Source organism: Salvia splendens, chromosome 6 (assembly GCF_004379255.2).
Source record: "Salvia splendens isolate huo1 chromosome 6, SspV2, whole genome shotgun sequence".
NCBI lineage: Eukaryota > Viridiplantae > Streptophyta > Magnoliopsida > Lamiales > Lamiaceae > Salvia > Salvia splendens.
This window is the reverse complement of record NC_056037.1, coordinates 12913392-12935197: the sequence shown is the minus strand read 5'-3', so window position 1 is coordinate 12935197 and position 21806 is coordinate 12913392. Positions and strand designations below refer to the sequence as shown.

The window sequence follows — 21806 nt, the reverse complement described above, 5'->3', positions numbered from 1 at the left end:
CCCGGTACTGTAAACTAAACATCGTTTGTGGTTGGGCCGCCGTCGTCTTTCACACTCTCTCTGGCATTCTCCTCCTGAAATCGCAAACCCTTCCTCACAGACCACCGCTTCCATCGCCAAATCTCGCTATGTACAGAACAGCCGCCTCAAGAGCTAGGTCTCTCAAGGTCAGCCTTAATGCCCAGCCTATTTCTTCACTTTCTATTTCTGTTTTCTCGCTGGCTCCATTGCTTGTTCCTATTTTTAGATCTAATGATTCCTCACACACTGAGATTGATGATGTTTGTGGTGGATTTTTTTTGAGCTTTTTTTCGTCTTTGGATTCATTTTCTACTCATGTAACGGCTGGTTATGAGCATCTTTATTTTCATAAGACTTGATTCTGAGCATTTGCTAGCTGTTGCCTATTGGTATACCGTATATGCACAATCAAATGTATGTCACTGTTGATGAAAAATGCTTCATAGGATATAATCATCATTCAATTGTCGAATAAAAATTCAAATCTCTAGTCGCCAATGGGGAGTCTAAGCTTTGCTTCGTGCTAGTGGAAGTTGGGGATCTTCGTAAAGGAAAATTGTTTTCGGTGAACCTAGCTTTGCACCATGATTTCAGTGTGAGGCATTGACGAAGCTTTTCAATATGGCTGCCGCTGTTCCTCTGTCATTAGGAGCTTAAGATGAGTTTATGATGGTCAGATAGCTCTGCACCATGTTTTCAGCTTAGTGCATTACTATCTTGTACTCCCTCCGACCCAAGCTACTTGAGACATTTCTTTTGGGCACGAGATTTAAAAAATCGAAGATTAAATGAAGATAGAATAAAGTAGGAAATAGAATAAAGTTAGAGAGAGAAAGAAAAATAAAGGAAGAGAGAGGATACAGTTTTTGCCAAAAAAAGGAAGTGTAGCAAGTAGCTTGGGACAACCCAAAATGAAATATGTTGCAAGTAGATTTGGACGGGGGAGTACTTTGAGTTCTATGTCACAACAACAAGAGAGCGGGGATGTAAGATGTTTTCAATACAACTCACTGTACAAAACTTAAAACATTTTTTGCCCTGGCAGTGCCTGACAGGTTCTAGAGGATGGGTTAGATATGCAACTACTGCTGCTGCAACCCAGTCATCATCTGCAGGTCTATTCAGTTGGTTGACAGGGGAGAAGTCATCCTCACTTTCATCACTGGACTTCCCCCTTAAGGATGTTACTCTTCCTTCTCCACTACCTGACTACGTTGAGCCTGGAAAAACTAGGACTACCACTCTTCCAAATGGTTTCAGAATTGCCTCCGAAACTTCTGCGGTATGAACTGATTTTATGTATTTCACTTTTAATCCAGAAGCAAGTATTATTTTTTGATATATCTGATGTCAGTGTTACTGACTGAGTTTATTGACCAGACTCCTGTTGCTTCAATCGGCTTACATGTTGATTGTGGCTCAATCTATGAATCTCCAGATTCATTTGGTGCAACACATCTGTTGGAGCGAATGGCCTTCAAAAGTACCCTGAATAGGAGCCTCTTGCGCATCGTAAGAGAAGTGGAGGCAATTGGTGGTAACGTAACTGCATCAGGATCACGGGAACATATCAGTTATACATATGACGCACTAAAAACTTATGTTCCTCAAATGGTAGAGCTCCTTATCGATTGTGTAAGGAACCCTGCATTTTTGGATTGGGAAGTTAGCGAACAGGTAAGCTGTCTCTTTTGCATCTTGGTATTTGGTACACCATATTTGTTTGCTATCTTCTTTCTTTATTAAGATATTATGATACCCTGGACAGCTTCGCAAGGTATGTGATGATATTAGTGAAAGCTCCAAAGATCCTCGCCACTTGCTGATGGAGGCCATTCATTCAACTGGCTATTCCGGTCCTTATGCAAATGCTCTCTTGGCTTCTGACTCTGGACTACACCATTTTAATAGCACTGTGCTAGAGAAGTTTGTTACTGTAAGTCTGAAAAAGTTTATATATTTTGCTTTAGGCATTTGGTTTCTTAACACATTAGTTGTCTTTGAAAAAAGGGTACTCTAGTATTCATATCGATTCTTATTTGTTTTATTTATTGATGATGTTGTTCAGAATAACTACACAGCTTCTAGAATGGTCCTTGCTGCATCAGGTGTTGACCATGATAAGTTGGTGGAATATGCAGAGCCACTTGTTTCTGACCTACCTAATGTTCCTCATCCTTCTGCTCCAAAGCCAATTTATACAGGAGGCGATTTCCGCCTTAGTGGTCCTTCAGGGGTCTGTATCACGAAAGCCCAAATTAGATGTATATGTTGTGCTAGTTCTTAGCTTGTTGTCTTGGAAGCATTAACAACACTGTTTTTTTTGTTTTATACTAGGTTACCCACTTTGCTCTTGCCTTTGAACTTCCTGGTGGATGGATCAAAGAAAAGGATGCTATAACATTAACTGTTCTTCAGGTTTAATCAGTTACCTATTCATTTTCTGAATATTTTGTTTCTTGATTGGGTTTACCGTTAGTTCGAGTAATGTGAACGTGATTTATGGGTATACTGGAAAATTTTAATCAACTAAAAAGGTTGTTCCATCATGTGGAGTGGTTCTTGAATGTTTATTTGGTTTTATTTTTCTTAATCTCATTTTATATGCATGTCAATATACTCCAATCAATCTTGTAGATGCTGATGGGTGGAGGTGGATCTTTCTCAGCTGGTGGTCCTGGGAAAGGGATGTACTCAAGATTATGTAAGTAAAAGTCACTTTGTTCCGTTGTGTTAAACTTCACATATCAATTGTAAAGGAACTCATTATGACCTAATTTCACATCTGTCAGCATATCCTTTGCAATTAAAGGACTAAATTCTTGCTCCATATTAATGAGTTTATGCTTTTATGTTACAATCATTTGTCAGTTTCAAACGTTATCCTATATTTCCTAGGTTTAATGAATGCAAGTAGATTTATAATGGGTTTGTTTGGTAACTCTAAGCAGATCTCCGTGTACTGAATGAGCAACCTGCGATTCAGTCCATTACGGCATTCAACAGCATTTGCAATCATAGTGCATTATTTGGAATTCAAGCATCTGCGGTAAGATTTTTCTGCTTGGCATATGTTTTAGCATTGATGAGTTCTTATATAAGGGAAAGGTTGTGTTTAGTGCTGCATAGCTGGTTGGGTTGCTATTGATAATTTTTTCCCTTTATCCTATTTAAGCTTTGGATGGATTTACATCTCTGTGTTTCAGCTTGATGCCATACCTTTGTCTTGGATTTTATATGTATAGTTTTTGCCTCTAGTGTTTTGCACTTTTACTACGTCTGCTAATGCTTGTAAACATTTAATTTGGTATATATGTTTCTGCGGACTGGTAATTCATTCACATAGCTGCATTTTTTCCGATAAAAAGTGTTCTAGAGTGATGCCAGATTGTATTGCAACATGATTTCTAGCTTATAGCTCAGGACCCACTTGTTATGATCAACCAAGAATGAACTATTTATGGAGGTCGTGATTTTTTCATCTCCTAGAAACAGTAACAAAGAAAAATTTCTTCCTGAAGAACAGAAAAGTTAGAATAAGAAGGAAGAATAATGGTCATCCATGACTTCTGGATGCTAAGCCCACATTTGTAAGCTTAGGTTTCATACATATATCTATCTTTACGCTAAATGGACAAATATTGGCCCATGAGTTTGTTGAGGAGAATGTGGCTAGATGTATTGCAGACCTGACCATATGTTAAATAAAGCCTTTGATCTTTGTGTAGTACTGTGGTATGCAATCCACTTGTTAGGGTACCTTTGAAGGGCACCGCTCTTGAAAATCTGGTGATGCCTGTATTTTCTTCATAAGGTTTATCAGGATGACTTTTTATCTTTTTACATGGTACAGTTATCTCCATAATATTGTTAAACCCTTGACATGATGTGAATGGAAGAGTTGGAGTTAATGCATTACATGGTAGATGGATCTGGAATGAAAGATGTATTTTAACTTGGAGATGCCTACATACATTGATACAATATTGTATCATGATATTGAACGAACTAGGAACTCAGCTACTGTTAGTGGTCTGTTTATAGGCTATCCAGGGTATTGCCATTACTGATGTGCAATTCTGGTTTAAAGTTGCTTCTCGAAAGTGATTCTGTAAACCTCTATCTCTGACATTTCTCAAATTTTCCTTCTTGGTTCAGATGCATGTCTTATTTAAATTTACACCATAATTATGAAGATATTATGCACAACATTAAGCTTCTCACTTTAGTATCCCAGTTTGATTGCAAACATTTGAGAATGAACATTGAAATATATCTGAATTTTGGGAAAAATATTAGGATTATCAGTTTTACTTCCACTTTATTTGTTTCTTTCTTTGTCAACTATGATCTGAAATGGATTCCGCTTCTTGGAATTTAGGAATCCGATTTTGCAGCTCATGCCGTTGAGTTAGCTGCTTCAGAGCTCATTACTGTTGCAACTCCTGGACAAGGTTTTGGCATTTACTTCTGGTTTCAATTCAAGTCATACATAACTCTGTTTCTTGTCATCTTGATATTGTCTGTGCTTTTCAAGCTTATGGAATATCAATTCTACTTGATAAAAAACCCACTTAAATTTATAAAATATCATTCCACTTTCTGCTGAACTTGCACCTCCTTTTTCTGCCCTCTTTGTTTTGCAGTTGATGCCGTGCAATTAGATCGTGCTAAACAGGCTACAAAAGCTGCCATTTTAATGAACCTAGAGTCCAGAGTATGATATATGGACTTAAAATAACTTATTTCATTTCTTTATTCCATTGTGCTTGAATGTTCTGTTCACTTTCTGCAGATGGTTGCTTCAGAAGACATAGGCAAACAAATTTTAACATATGGAGAGAGGTTAGTCTACTTATAGTGTTATGCTAAGAATCTTTTGTTACTGGGAATGGGGATTGAACTAAGTCATTCTGCGGAGTTGTGTTTTGTGACTTTTATCTCTAGGGCTAGCTGTGAAGCCTGTGATTTTGCATAACCTAAACGCCAAATGTCTCATCTTGATTTTGCATATGTAGGAAACCGATTGGTCATTTTCTGAAGGCAGTTGATGAAGTTACCATTGAGGATATTACTAAAACTACCGAAAAGCTTTGGTCATCTCCCCTCACCATGGCATCTTATGGCGACGGTTAGTACACATTTTTCTCGAAGAGTTATTTTACTCTAATGATATTTTAAGCCCCATATGATTGTTATGGGGATCACAACATAAGCTAGCCTGCCCTGTGTGACTTCAAGGAACTCTCCCCAACCCCTGGATTGCTATATTTATTTTTTATTTTCTGTTTTAATCTACCAGTGCATCTTCTGCCAACCTACGAAGCAGTTAGCAGGATTTTCCAATAAAAAACGCAAGTTGTCCGCGTGTGGCTCTGACGGGACTGTTGATGATGGCCGTATTATCCTCTGAAGGCGACAATGGGGACACGATGGACCCTTCTCTTTGACAATAAATTATGAGCTACTACTTCTAGGCAGGAAATCCATTTTCACACACAAATGTGTTACTTTGCGAATTAGCATGCCAATTTTTTTTTATGATTGAGGTTCTTGTTGACCATGGAGTATCATAACTCAAATGTTGATTTTTTGAGAGCTGTGATTCTTTGATGAATGGGAGCTCTCTCATCAAATACGATGCTTAGAATAACTATTTCACTTGAGAACCTTCAAAGAATACAGATTGTTTAATGGATAATTTGATATGGTGGTTTCAAACATTTATTTTTCGGAGATTTTATAAGAAATATATTATGTACATAATGCTCGTCAAAAATAGGAGTCTGAGTTTAGTTTCTATTAAAAAAAAGGAAGAGAAAAAGATTGTGATAAAGAGGAGGCAGATTGTCAAACCTAAAAATATGCTAGTTGATGCTTGTGTGAGCTAAAGTAACAAGCAAAGGTTTGTATTAGATGAACCTAACTATAGGTTGGGCCTTAAAGTCACCCCAAACCCACCAAAGTCCTGCACATTTGGACAAAGGAGAGAGAGAGACAGAGTCCCTTAACTAACCAACGAAATCAGTAGCAGCACACAGTATTTGCACCTTCTGCTGTTTCTAATATTCTAAAGTCATTTTCTTACAATGCAAATAAAAAAGTTGTCTTGTCTAATTTGGCATGTACTTATTTGAGTAGAACAGAATTTACACCAAATAGAATTCGAATTTTCTATTCTTTATTTGTTAGTTTCACTGATTATAGTAGGGGGTGATGCAGATATAGTTCCCTCATAAAAGTAGTACCACCTTTCCACCAAAAATATGGAACACGTATAAATTACAGTAGATTCTTTCTTCCACGAATTAGCACTCGTGATTTTAGTTTAGTCAATACTACAAATTAATTAATGCCACCTCTTTCAACTAACAGGACAAGTTGCTGATCAACGAGAGTTACAATCACTGGCTAGTTCTACACTAAACATGACTTCTTATATTAAAACATCACAACATTGACTATATATACAACTAGAGATTATGTTTGCATGGATTTGTTTACTTTTATTCTTTATATATGTAGTGAACTCATAAATATTTAAACTTTTATTTATTTTATTTTAAAATTAGGCATAAGATTATTTATTTCCAATATGTAGGCAGTACATTGCCATATAACACAACTAACATTGTATTTTAAGGTTCTTGTTAATTAATGTATTAGAGTCCATCTATATTCACAGTTTTTATTTATTGATGACATCAAGTTTTTGTAAGTTTGGATTAACAAAATTTCGATGGATTGGCACTTTTTATTAAACAACATGACCAGCTTACTAATGCTACTTTATTTTTTACGCCACCACTAATAAGAATGCATATTTTGATTCAGTTTAGTAATTATTTCTATTTAGTGTTGTTGTCTCATGCACAACAACCACTCAACTTTGACTATTCGGAAAAAAATAATTCTAAATAATGTAAAGGTTTAAACAATCAAACCTATATATGCTGGTTATAATAACAAATATGAGTTGCCCATTACCATGCACAAATCTGAACTTGCTTTATATGCGCCAAGTTTTGATAAAAGCCAAATAATAGTTTTCTATAATTAAATATTTATCTTTTCTTAAATCTCATAGAACATTTTGTAACTAGATCAAGATATTTATTATTCTTTGTCATCCCTAAAGTAAAAGTTAGGTAATGCAAAATGCAATTTGAAGTCATTCCTTCTATGTTTGAGTAATATATGCTTCTTTAGCGAAACATTGAATCAAGGGGTTGAACAAATATGTTACCAGAAATATCTCTTGAGATGAAACAGAAAGTGTCACAAAAGCAATCAAGAAGTATATAGCTTGAGAGATAAATATATAAAAAAAAGTAAAGAATGATAATAAATTAAAGAGAAAATGCATCATAGAATAAAACATTTTGGGCACAAATAAGCAAGACAAAGATGTGGATGGTTCCATGTGACTTTTAGGAGTAATAATGAGGTGGTCAGCATGCCTAATCATCACCAAATTAAGCATTACCATCACACACGACATCTCCCACCAAATGTGCTAAATATTTCTCTTTTTCCATACTTTGGTGGCCTCTTTGTCCCTCTTGTTTTGCAACTATTTCATTATGTTTCTCTCTATAAATTTATACATCTTCATTAAAAGTTCAAATTAATTAAGTCTTAAATGAATTGCATGCTATACACTACTACTATATACGTAGTGGGAAAGCTAAGATTCTAAAATTTTGAAGTTTATAAAATTGGATGTCATTTGTTGAGGAGTTTGCATTTATATATATGGGTGTGTTAGAGTCCTTCACAGCTATTTAGTGTAAGCTTCAAACAGATCACAACCCTTGGATCCTTGAATTGGATGGTTGTGATGATCTGCATTATTTGACGAAAAATCTGCATTATTGGTCGGTGTACATTATTAGAATGAAAATCTACATTATTATCCTATAATTGTGCATTATTAGTCGGTGTACATTATTCAACTGAAAATCTGCATTATTAAATGACACGTGACATTAATCTAACCGTCGGATGACAAAATCGTGGGGCTGAGATTCAGTTGAATGTTTAGACAATATTTACATGAAGGATGTGAATACATCAGGGGTGTGTTAAGGTACTTCGCAGCTTTTCAATCCAAGCTTCTTTTTAATCACAGCCCTTGGATCCTTGAATTGGATGGTTGTGATGATCTGCATTATTACACTATAATGGTGCATTATTAGTCGGTGTGCATTATTCAACTGAAAATCTGCATTATTACACTATAATGGTGCATTATTAGTCGGTGTGCATTATTCAACTAAAAATCTGCATTATTAAATGACACGTGGCATCAATCTAACCGTCGGATGACAAAATCGTGGGGCTGAGATTAAATAGAACAAAAGATATAAAAAGGAAATGAATACATCCATATATATATATATATATATATATATATATATATCTTTTAGTTGTGAAAAAAGGAACTAATAATGTGAAAGTTGTAGTAGTACATTTGCTAACATGATCAGTTAATTAAGGCTGTCACGTGTTAATTAATGGGAATTGTAGGGATCAGACCAGTCCGGATCACTAATTACCGAGACCTTTTTGTTCTTGTACAAGAGAGCTCAGCCAAACTCTCAACTACGCGGCTGATTTAATCAAGATTACAAGTTTGTTTACAAGTAATATAACCTAGCTATTACAAGTCTTGACACAAACCCTAGCTAGCTCCTAGATTAACAGCAGCGTGTACACTCAAGAAACAAGTTAGTAATAACAAGTAAGATCCTCTTGGATCTAAGATATTACAACTAAAAAGAACAAGAATAAAGCAGAGAACACCGAATAGATCACAGACGATGGCTCAACCACACACCTATAGTCCAGATCTATTCTCCAGAACCCTAGACCCAAGGGAGCACCGTTGAATCTGACTAGAGATTCACCTCTCACCGTCAATACCAACTCAACATAGCCCCTTCACACCAGATCTAGAACCACAGCACACAACCCCACACCAATTTTCTCCACACAAACCCTAGTTCTCACAAACGCAACCGGCAACCGAAGCAGTTGCCTTCACCTGCTAACACCACCGTCAATCACACCACGTAACAGTGAAGGACTCAAGAGAAACCACTGGAGAAGTCATCGGAGAAGAAGAGAGAAGATGGAGGAGAGAGAGAATTCACTAAATCGAGTGAATAGAGAGAGAGAGAGAGAGAGAGAGCAAAGTGAGAAGTAAAACACAAACCGCCATACACATCACACATAACAAACACACTCCACAATCCAACGGTGCAGGAGCAGGATCCAAGTGAAGGAGCAACGTGGTAGCAATCTGAGCAGGATTCAGAATTGGGCCAGAATTAATACACAGCCCAAATAAATGTCCACTAACATATATTCAACATACTCCACCTTGGACTTTATTTTGGAAAACCAATCTGAACTATAGGCTAAGGTTTTAATCATCACAACCTACAAGGCAGCCCCCTCAGCCCCAAAGAACATAAGTTCACTAGCATTTAGGAAGCCACCAGGTTTGCTTTAGACACCAGAGGGCTGACATCCATTAGTCTAAAAGGACTTCATGCCTCCAGTCACCTAACACCCTTACCACAACTGATAAGGTGACTCAGGTCTTTACCTCGGGACATGCAACCTATCCTAGGTCAAAATACAAATGCTTTATGCAGAAAATAAGTTTTTCAAGTGGTAAGCTCTTAGTTCCCATGTCAGCAGGATTTCTATCAGTATGAACCTTTTGAAGAAAAACTTCACATTTTTCTACAATGTCTCTAATGTAATGAAACCTTACATCAATGTGCTTTGTTCTATCATGAAATACAGGGTTTTTACATAACTGAATTGCAGACTGAGAATCAGAAAACACAGTGGGGGATGACTTCACAAAATTAAGTTCCGAGAGCACCCCCTTTAACCACACAGCTTCTTTCATTGCCTCTGTAATGGCAATATACTCTGACTCAGTAGTGGACAGGGCCACAATATGCTGCAACTGAGACTTCCAACTAATGCAGGACCTGCAAACTGTAAACACATAGGAAGTGGTGGACTTCCTCTTATCCCTGTCATTAGCATAATTGGAATAAACAAAACCAGTTAGTGAAACACCATCATCACATTTAGAATAACACAACCCACACTTAGCAGTATGTTTCAGATATCTCAGAAGCCATTTCAAAGCTTCCCAATGAACAGGACCAGGATTTGCCATATACCTACTCAAGCAGGACACTGCATAGGCAATGTCAGGCCTGGTACTCACCATCATATACATCACTGACCCAATTTCATTTGCATAGGGAACTTTCTTCATGGCATCAATATCAAATTTAGTTTTTGGGCACAGATCTTTACTCAACATAAAATGAACAGCTAAAGGTACAGAGGCAGGTTTAGCATCAAACATGTTAAATTTTTTCAGAATTTTGTACACATAAGGTTCCTGATGCAACACAAGCATACATTCCTTTATGTTCCTGAAAATATGTTAAGAATCAAGGTTCTTAACATATAAGCATGCATCAAAAGTACTTCTCACAAAGCCCAACTTATGCATACAATTATTAAACTTGATATTCCACTGCCTAGGAGACTGTTTTAAACCATACAAGACCTTTTTCAACAGACACACATGATTGGGAAACTTAGGATCAACAAAGCCTTCAGGTTGTTTCATGTAAATTGGTTTATCCCAGTCACCATGCAAGAAAGCAGTTTTAACATCCATTTGTTTCAACTCCCAGTCAAAATGAGCACATAAAGCAAGCATTAACAGCACAGTAGTGAATTTAACAAGATGAGCAAAATTTTTAGTATAATCTACCCCCTCTTGTTGAGTAAAGCCTTTTGCCACAAGTCTGGCCTTGTACCTAAGACCCTCCACCTCATTTTTCAACTTATAAAACCACCTGCAATCAACCACAGATGCACCAGGAGGTAAAGGTACAAGAATCCAGGTAAGATTAATTTTTAGAGAATGCATCTCCTCCAACATAGCTTTATGCCACTGACTCCAGAATTTAGACTTGACAGCCTGCTTATATGACTGTGGTTCATCCCCATCAGATTCGTACACATTGAAAGTCAGGTTTATCAGGGCAACTAAACCCACATAACCATCATATCTAGAAGGTTTCTGAACATTAAGCCTTCTAGGTCTATCCCTATATAACACACAATCATTCAAGTTTGGAGCATCAATAGCATTTTGAATGCCAGTGAGGCTATTTAACACATTCTGAGCAGGAACATGAGGGTTAGTTCTCACAGAACTAGCATGTATACCACAAGCATTATTAATATTATCAGGTAGAGGCACATTGTTAACATCATTAACTTGCAGATTTCCCTCATTAGGTGTCTCATCAGGAGTGAAGACTGGTGAGAGTTCCAGAAAGGCTGCTCCACCTCACTAGGAGCATCTACAGAATGGTCCACAACAGTGGGCTGATCTGTGGACTCTACCTCAGTAAGAGGATCATTGTCCACTGTGTCTGGAGCAAGGTTATTTGTCACTTTTAAGCAAGGGAATTCATCTTCATTAAAAACCACATCCCTGCTAATAATGACTTTAAACCCAGGCTCATCTCTCAACCAAACCCTATATCCTTTAACACCCTCAGGATATCCTAGAAAAACACCATTTTTAGATCTAGGCTCAAGTTTATCAGTTTTGGTATGTACAAAAGCAGAACAACCAAACACCCTTAGAAGAGAAAAATTCAAAGTTTTTCCAGTAAAAACATGTTCTGGTTGAAAGCCGGGATTATATATGCTATTTCTGATAGTGATTGGGTAAGTCCCACCCAAGTCGTGGCTAAGAAGGGTAGAGTGACTGTGATTCAAGGTGGCAATGATGAGATGATAGCCACAAGATTGGTGACAGGATGGCGAGTTTGCATTGACTACCGAATTCTCAATGCAGCCACGAGGAAGGACCATTTCCCTCTCCCGTTTATTGATCAGATGCTTGACAGATTAGGGGGATATGAGTACTACTGCTTCCTCAATGGCTATTCTGGATACAATCAAATCCTGATCGCCCCAGAGGACCAATATAAATTGGCATTTATTTGCCCCTATGGTGTCTATGCTTTTCGGAGGATGTCTTTTGGACTATGCAACGCCCCTGCCACGTTCCAGAGATGTATGATGTCCATCTTCCACGACATGGTGGAAGATATCATGGAAGTCTTCATGGATGACTTCTCGGTTTTTGGGTCTTCCTATGATCATTGCTTGGATAATCTGACGAGAGTATTGCAGAGGTGTGAGGAGACCAACCTAGTGCTGAACTGGGAGAAGTGCCACTTCATGGTGCAGGATGGCATTGTGCTTGGGCACAAAATATCTACTGCAGGACTCGAAGTTGATAGAGCCAAGATCGTGGCGATTGAGCAGATGCCACCACCGTCTAGTGAGAAAGTTGTGAGGAGTTTCTTAGGGCACGCGGGGTTTTATCGACGATTCATTAAGGATTTCTCTCAGATAGCCCGCCCCCTTTCCAATCTGCTAGCCAAGGATGTCAAGTTCAACTTCTCTGTAGAATGTCTGCAAGCCTTTGAAATTCTAAAGAAGGCGTTGGTGAGTGCTCCCGTACTTATAGCTCCAGATTGGTCACAGCCTATCGAGATTATGTGCGATGCCAGTGACGTGGCCGTGGGTTTAGCATTGGGGCAGAAGAGGGATAAAGTGTTTAGAGTGATCTACTATGCAAGCCAGACTCTAGATCCAGCTCAGGCAAATTACACTACCACGGAAAAGGAGATGTTGGCTGTGGTATATTCTTTCGACAAGTTTCGGCCGTACCTCATTGGAGCGAAGACAATTGTGTTTACAGACCATGCCGCTATTCGCTATTTGTTTGCTAAAGTGGATGCCAAGCCTCGATTAATTCGTTGGGTTCTTTTGCTGCAAGAATTCGACTTGGAGATTCGGGAGAGAAAGGGGTGTGGGAATGTGGTAGCCGATCACTTATCTAGATTGGAACATTGTTTTGAAGGGGAGAACTTGAAGAAGCCTATCAATGAGGAGTTCCCCGATGAGCATCTCTTCTATGCTCAGAGCTCCTTGCCATGGTTTGCAGATATTGTGAACTTCCTAGTAGTCAAGGTGGTTCCAGAGGGCCTCAACAAGCATCAAAAGAGGAAGTTTTTTCATGATGTCAAGTTATATTTTTGGGATGAGTCGTTCCTATTTATAAGATGTGTGGATATGGTGATTAGGAGATGCACTCCCAATGAGCAATGGGAAGCGGTGATCAGAAACTGCCACTCAAGTCCTAGTGGAAGACATTTTGGAGCTAATCGGACGGCGATAAAAGTATTTCAATGCGGATTTTACTGGCCTAGCATCTATGGAGACTGTCAACAGTTCGTTCTTCATTGCGATAAATGCCAAAGAAATGGGGGTGTCTCTAAGAGGAAGGAAATGCCGATGACAACTATTGTGGAGATAGAGCTTTTCGATGTATGGGGGATTGACTTCATGGGTCCATTCCTACCATCCTCTGGCCATCAATACATCCTTTTGGCAATCGATTACGTTTCCCGTTTGGGGGAAGCAATCCCCACTCCGGTCAACTCTTCCAAGGTGGTTATCAACTTTGTCAAGAAGAACATTTTTACGAGGTTTGGGGCACCGAGAGCCTTACTTAGTGATGGGGGTTCTCATTTCAAGAATAATTGGTTGGAAGTCGTGTTGAGCAAATATGGTGTCAAGCACCGAATCACTTCCCCATATCATCCTCAAGCCAATGTTCAAACTGAATTGGCCAATCGAGAGATCAAAGACATCTTGGAGAAGACGGTGAATGCCAACAGAAAGGATTGGGCTTTGAAGCTCGATGATGCACTTTGGGCATATAGAACGGCTTATAAAACACCAATCGGCATGTCACCTTACCAGATGGTGTTTGGGAAATCTTGTCATCATCCTGTGGAGCTTGAGCACAAGTCATATTGGGCAGTGAAGCAGTTAAATGCCAACTACTACAAGGCGGGAAAGGAGAGACAATCTTATCTGAACTTGCTCGATGAATTTCGGAACGAGGTGTTTGAAAATTCTGCCATCTACAAGGAGCGACTCAAAACATATCATGATAAGATGATTGAGAAGCGGGAGTTCTTCCCGGGAGATTTGGTGTTGTTATTCAATGCTCGGATGAAACTCTTCCCGAGAAAGCTTAAGTCAAGGTGGTCCGGCCCTTTCAAAGTTAGAACTGTGATGAAGAATGTAGCTTTGGAACTTGAAGCTGATGATGGGAGAGTGTTCACGGCCAATGGTCAGAATGTGAAGACGTTTCATACTATGGAGCATAAGGAAGAAGTGTTCCAACTCTCCTTGGAGCCCCAGTAATCTACTACGGAGATGTCGAGCTAACGACTTTAACCAAAAGCGCTTTAGGGAGAGGCAACCCCTAGTAGGTAACTTTCTCTTTGTTTTAATTTTCTTTGTTTAGTGTCTTAGTTTTTCTTAAGTGTTCCATTAGAATTTGGAGTTGGTTTTGCTTGGGAGTTGTAATTGTGCAGGATTATATGTGAAAAAATTGACATAAGGGATGCAGCATTAGGGGATTCAGCTATCACCCGACCGGGTGTATTATTTAGCATGTAAATCCACCCGGTCGGGTCAATAAAATAACGAAGGGACCGTCCAGAGAGTTTCACCCAACCGAGTGAATATACAGTACATTAATTCCACCCGGCCGGGTCATCGTTTTTGTGAAGGATGGGTCCAGTGAGATTCACCCGGCCGGGCGTTTTTCAAGTACATTATTTCCACCCGGTCGGGTTCAACTCGGAAAAACCTAGGTATAAAACAGGTACACCCGGTTCCTCTCCCCCTCTTCTCACCTGACACCCCCTCTCCTCTCTTCCTCTTCAATTTTTCTTCACAAAACACACAAATTCATACTAATTTCACACACCCATCTCAAATTATCTCTTGTTTGAGTATTTTGGCCCGATTAATTTGTGCATTTGGTGGATTTCACTCAAGAGCTCAAAGAGAAAACCCTAATTTTTGAATTCTCTCACTCTAAACAACAAAGGTATGTTCTTCATCTCTAATCTTCTCTATCCATGGAGATGGAATTGTTGCTTGAGCAGTTATTCTATAATGGGGGTTGTTGTTGATGATTTTGTGAGTTTTAGGGATTGTGCCTATCCCCTCGATATTGTGTGTGATGAAAATAATTGTAGGAATCGAGTATATCTTCCTAATTGCTTTTGCCTTACTTGCTTGTTTATATGGTATGCACCGGGATTGAGTCTATCTCCCTTTTTGATAGTGATTAGCCAATGCAAGTACGTGAAGCATCTTAAGTTTAGGGGAATTTGAATGCTTTATTGTTCATTATGTTTGGAGTACAATCTTTCTAACATTCCTCATTCTAGGTACTCATCACATGGCCCCACACGCTCTAAAACCTCACACAGTGGGTGTCACACTCTGGAAAGGTGAATCGAAGAAATGGGATGCATTGGCGGCATTGGAAAGCATGCCATCAAGATATCCGAGCTGGGGCGCGCTCAATGGCCTCGGTATCAAACATTCTTGGGACATCCTCGTCGAGGCCGGCCACCTCACACACTTGTTCGCGAGGAAGTTCAGGTCGTACAAGGCCCTGACGGTAGAATTCTTCACCACACTTAAGGTGGAGTACTCCGGAAAGAGGATTGAGTCGATGTCTTTCCGACTTATGAATGAAGAACATGACCTTACCATCGGTGAGTTTAATGAGCTCTTCCAGTTGATGGAAGAAGGTGAAGAGGGCCTTCTTGAGGACCCTCGGCCTGCGGACTATAGGAGAGATGAGTTTTGGCGAAGGATCACCAATGAAGCGGCTTTCAATCCATCTAGAGCCAAAATCAACGCCATCAGAAATCCAGTGTTGAGATACATGGCGAAGGCCCTGGTCTACCTACCCTTTGGCCACACGGAAGCGGGAAGCATTTCCAAAGAGATGTTATTCTTGCTGTGGGGTATGCTCAACCGAAGAAGGATCAACATGGGTCATTACATGATTAAGCACTTGGAGAAGCAATCGAAGAAGACGACGGGAAAGCTTTGTTGTGGGGGAATCGTAGCGGCTTTGGCGTTTAAATTCGGAGTCAGTTTTGACAATCAGATACAAGATCAAGGACCCGCGCTACTGGACTGGGAAACGCTCAAGAAGGCGGGCATTATAATGGTTGATAGCCGGGGCATGGGGTATTTCAAGATAGAACCAGGGATGTGCATCAGATTTCCCGACTCGCAGCTCTTCGCAGTCGGAGGATGGAGTTACCAAGAAAACTGGAAAATGAACTCCCCGGCTCATATGGAGAAGATCGAAAATGACCCCCCTCAAGGAGAAGGTGCCCCAGACGCTAGGCCGGTCTTCATAGACCCAGACTATTTGCCGCAGCCTAATATCCCCGAGGAGCCTCTGCAAATCTAAGATGTGTCGGCGGCCATGGATGAGGAAGGTGAGGAGATCGCCTCTAAGTGTGAAGTGGGTCAAAGCAGTCGGCCCAAGAGGAATAGACCGAGGGGGAGAGCGTCTAGAGATAACTATTTGGCGAAAATTGCTGTAGGGGTACGATCGCTTCAGGTAAGCCATGATCAACAGGAGGCCCGTTGGAATCAGGCGAAAGCGGAGACAATGGCATGGAGAGCCCAGTGCGACACCCGGTTGGATAACTTTGGGAACCGGCTTGACCACTATGGGGAACAACTGCAACACCTGCACACTCGGCTCAACGCTAGTGATGCAGCACAACAGGCTTTCTACCAGGCACAACATGCTCGACGCTAGTGATGCACCCAACTTGTTTAAAGAATATGTTCTTGAGACTATTATTTTTCTCTCGTCTTTTATTTAATTTTGCTTATTTGGTGCCATTTGGTGTAAGTCCCGCCCGTGGGACTCGAATTCGAATATGGATGAATGTAAGATAATTTGTGCTAAGAAATGGGTTGATAGCTGATGATGATAATTGTTTTGTCTTGAAAATTTTGGTTAGAATGGTTAGTTAGAATGGTTAGGGACTTGCGTGATCAATTCATGATTTAATTGTGAGTGAAGTGCTTGTTTGCTTGGTCAAAGCTAATTCCGATAAGATTTGAGCCATATTTTGGTCATGTGTGATGTGATTGGGTACGTGCTTTTGCTTCTAGAACTTGCTCCTCGTCATGTCAAGTCTATATAGTGGATGTGAACTTAAGAGATGAAGTTAGGCATTCTTTGATTATCCTCATACACTCGTAAATCCCTAGTTAGCTCTCGTAGCCAAAATGTATTTGATTGTTGAAAAGTAATATCTTAAATCACTCTCTAAAGTGAAAGCCTTGAGAAAAGGGAAGCACATTGGTAGTAAGTGTTAAGGAAGGGATTCGTTTTAAAAAAGAAAAAAAAGAGGAGGTATAAGCTAGACGAAGTCTAGGAAAAGAAAAAAAAAAGAAAAATGAAAAATTTGTGGTGTTGGAGATAATAATAAGTGGGTCTTGGAGGCTAGGAGGAAGCATGATGAAATCGAGCTTATCTGAGTTTTGTTTTGGAGAATGGTTAGTGGTGTGCATTCGGGTTTCGGTTCGGTTTTTTGCCAAAACCGAAAAACCGAATTTAGTTCAAAATCCAAACCGAACCGAACCTGAAAAACCGAAACCGAAAAACCGAACTTAAAAAAACTGAAAAACCCGAACAAAACCGAAAAACCCGAAAAAAAAACTGAAAACCCTGAAAAAAATAAATATAATATAAATATATATTTATATATGTGTATTTTATTTTATTTTATATATACTAATAGAATATTTATATATAATATAAAATTAATAATACATATAATATATATTATATAGTAGAATATATTAAAAGAATATATATAATATATATAATATAATATATTAAATTAATAGAATATATATATAATTCGGTTTTTCAGTTTTTTTCTTCGCCCGAACCGAACCGAAAAACTGATTTTTTTTTATTTTTAAAACCGAATCGAACCGAAAAACCAAAAAAACCGAACCGAATTTCAAAATTTCGGTTTGGTTCGGTTCGGATATTCGGTTTCTGGTTTTTTTGCTCACCCCTAAGAATGGTTATTGTTGGATTGTGTGCTTCAAGTATATTCTTCAGTCACTATAGCCTAAATGTTCCCTACCGTCCAAAGAGCCTACATTAGAACCGAATAAAGACCTGCCTGATCTTAGGTTCACTTTCACATCCGAGAAGAGGAGATGTTTGACGTTGAGCAAGCCTATGGTAAGCATTACATGTTACTTGATTTGAGTGTTTATATTATCTCTTATACACTTGAGTGAGAGGGAAAATGAAAAAAAAAATCACACTCCCTAAACCTTGTGAGAGAATTGATACCAAGTGATATACGAGACAGTAGCTTCAACTAATGTTTGGTTGATTTTTGTATGTTTCCTACCTTCGAGCTTAATTTGAAAAATTTTCAGAAGCAATACATCAATCCCACCTCTATGCACGAGTATGTTCTTCATGATTTCTTATTCTTATTTGAGGACAAACAAGAGTCTAAGTTTGGGGAGTTGACAAACTCGTATTTATAGTGTTGTGATTGGTATGTTGATGTGCATAACTGTTGAGTTTTTGTGCTCAAAATGGTTATTTCTAGCCAATTACTCTATGTTTCGGAGTTCACGGGTTTGTCGAGTGTTGTAGGGGAAAACATGCAACATTGGAGCAGAAAAGAGTACCACCCGGTCGGGTGGAATTATGTGGTTGAAAAACCACCCGGCCGGGTGTCGACAAGAAGCCTATCGGAGTCCAGAAGAGGCCGAGTAAGTGTTACACGGCCGGGTGAATTTTCTTTGCAACAATTCCACCCGGCCGGGTGGAAATTTTATAAAGCAAGGACTCCAGAGAATTCCACCCGGCCGGGTGTATTTTATGTTGAATAATTCCACCCGGCCGGGTCCGTCAAACTGACGATTTTTTTAATCCAGACGCGATTTTTGAAGGAAAAATAAGAGGGAAGAGCTAGGGCAACTCGATTCATTCTCTCCCAGCCGCAAAAACACACACACTCTCTCTCTAGGAAACACTCTTGGAAGAATATTGGAGATTCAAGCCTCAATTCCTCCGCCAATTGTAATCCGTATCATGAATTCCGTTGTTTCCCTTAGTTTTTGTTTGTTTTCTACTTTGAACATGAGTAACTAAACCTTTCATGTAGAATTCTTGGTGAAGATGCATTGATTTATAGTTTTAATCCAATTAATTTCGTTTTATCTTGCTCTTGCAATTGTTTGAATTATTCTTGTGCTTTTTCCTATCAATTGCGTGATCACCAATTGGGAGTGTAGAGTTTCTTAGAGTAATCGGGAGATGAAATAATTCACATCTTTATTCAATAAAACTCGGGAGAGTTGAGATTCTGAGTGGGATCGTTAATCTAATCAAACTGTTAGGAGTTAGGTCTAAGAGCATCTGTAACGCGTCGGGCCGGGCCGCAAATCGCGAGTCTCGGCCCGTCCCATGCGTTACACGGAGGCGAGTCACGGCCCAGGCCGGTCCCGGGGCAGCGTTCCCGGCCTGGTGAGAGTCCCGCGTCCCGGCCCGGGACAGGGTTGCACGGTGACGGGCCGCATGTCCCGCGGCCCGGCCCAGCGTTACACGCTCTTCGGGCCGGGCCGCAAATCTAATTTTTTTTAATTCGATGTCTATAAATACGAGCTTGCGTTCCATCCATTTCATCCCGCGTTCCATTTCAATACTCTATTATACCCTTTGTTTCGGCGCCAATGGATTGGTTCAACAGCGATCAACGTGAGATGGAGGAGTTCGTTAACTCGAACAATTGGTACATACCGTCGTCGCAACCATCGCAGACACAACCTAGTCCGGGAGTCGGTAGCAACGTCGACATTACATCGCCGGTCAACACAGAAGATTTCGAGCTCAGTGAGATGGAGCCCGCTCAAATGAAGAAGTAGTAGTCGTGGCCCGGGTTTCTTGTATTTCAAATTTGCTTCGTCTAGTAATGTAATGTTAATTTCTAATGAACAATGCATTTTCCCGGTTTCAATTGTTCAACGAATTGCGTTTACGAGTTAAATAGGTTGGAGTTGTGAATAGTGTCATTTATTAGTTGCGGCCCGGGCCGCAACCTGCAGGGTTACAGCAGTTGGGGCCTGGGCCGCAACTGTAGAGACGTGGAGGGGACTTGGGGCCGGAAATGGGGACGGGGTTAATGATGCCCTAAGAATTAGAAGGGGACTTCAATTATTACACCTAATCTACGGATTTCTCACCTCGGGAGGGGGTTTAATCTACAATTGTGATTGATTCAACAATTCTGGAGACTTTAAATGGTAAATCGTTTTAATTGGGTTAAGCTATGAGTTGTGCATCGGATCCTTGAATTCTGCATATTTCCCCCTCATCTTACACAACTTGCTTAATTGCTTTCTTGTTTAAGTGTTCTATCTTAATATCTGCATTTACATGTTTTCAGTAGTTGTTAGTTTTAAAACCAAAATTCTGATCGTCTGGATAGTAGTTGAAATTAGTTCGTGGTACTTAGGTTAACACTTAATTGTCTCTGTGGGATACGATATACTCTTGCTTACTATTTGCTACGATAACCCCGTACACTTACGGGTATTATTTGAGTAAAATAAAGTTGAGTCAATACGCAGCCCAAATAAATGTCCACCAACATATATTCAATAGGAATAATGCTCTCTCTCAACCACAATTTCAAACCTAGCTTGCAAATAGAATCATGTAGTTTTTGTCCATTATTGAAGCAAAACCCTGAATTCGAAGAAACATATGTAACTTCTTTCTCGCTCGTTTTAGTCTAAAATGGAAAGGTTCAGACAGCCCAATTAATTAAACATAATTTTATTTAAAAAAATATCACTAAAAGCAATTGATAATAATACTACTCGTATAATAATAGCGACATTGAATTCAGCCTCGAAAAGTTACTTCGCATGATCATGGGTTTTGCGTAGTCATAAATAATAATTTACTCGACTATCAAATGCAACTAATTTAACTATATACCATTCTGTTGCCTATTTGGAAGTGGGGAGAACTATACCCTTCTATTCCATGTTAACAGAGTCATATTCATTTTCTGAACATTTTAAAATAATATAGACATTTCTATATTTGGCCAAAAGTAATACACTCATTCTCTCATATTTTATCATCTCTCTAACTTTATTCTCTCTTTATCTCTCTTTCTTTATTCTTTCTACTTCGCATTAAATATACTTCGCACTTCAGGGAGTACTATACTATACGTTGCCTTTCACAATACACACGTTTGCATTCATTGACTTTTTCTTTTAAGAATTAATTCGATCTCATATGACACAAGTATCACTCTCGCTGAAGTGCTACAAGTTGCCAAATTTATGGTCCCATCAGTTAGATGAATTCGATATTATTTTGGTTAAAATTCTAGTTTATCGGAACAACTGACATAAGTCCCATCAATCTTCTTGTTATGTTGATATGTTACACTCAAGTCTAGTGTAAGCACTTCTCAGCGTGTGAGGTTGTTCAGTATAAGTGTTGAAGAAAGACCCAAGTAAATTGAAGTTACGTACTAAGGTATGTTTGTTCAGGAATACCCCAAAGGAAGAGTATGAATTCTATAATTTCATAACTACCACATATTTGTGAGCACGAATGTTAAATTCTTGGAAGAAGACTATATATATATATATATATATATATATATATATATATATATATATATATATATATATATATATATATATATATAAAAACTACTAGAAGCCTTGCAATGTGATAA

At 39.1% G+C, this 21806-nt stretch overlaps 1 protein-coding gene across 1 annotated transcript; it reads left to right on the top strand.

Annotated features, from left to right (window-relative positions):
• Positions 1-10: 10 nt before the first annotated feature.
• On the top strand, positions 11-5744 carry LOC121806313 (mitochondrial-processing peptidase subunit alpha-like). Its single transcript, XM_042206309.1, has 13 exons — positions 11-167; positions 1067-1303; positions 1402-1698; positions 1790-1957; positions 2090-2257; positions 2359-2439; positions 2659-2725; positions 2973-3070; positions 4403-4475; positions 4668-4738; positions 4817-4866; positions 5040-5152; positions 5324-5744. The coding sequence occupies exons 1-13, from the start codon at positions 129-131 to the stop codon at positions 5368-5370; spliced, it is 1509 nt and encodes a 502-aa protein (XP_042062243.1). The 5' UTR covers positions 11-128; the 3' UTR covers positions 5371-5744.
• Positions 5745-21806: the final 16062 nt, after the last annotated feature.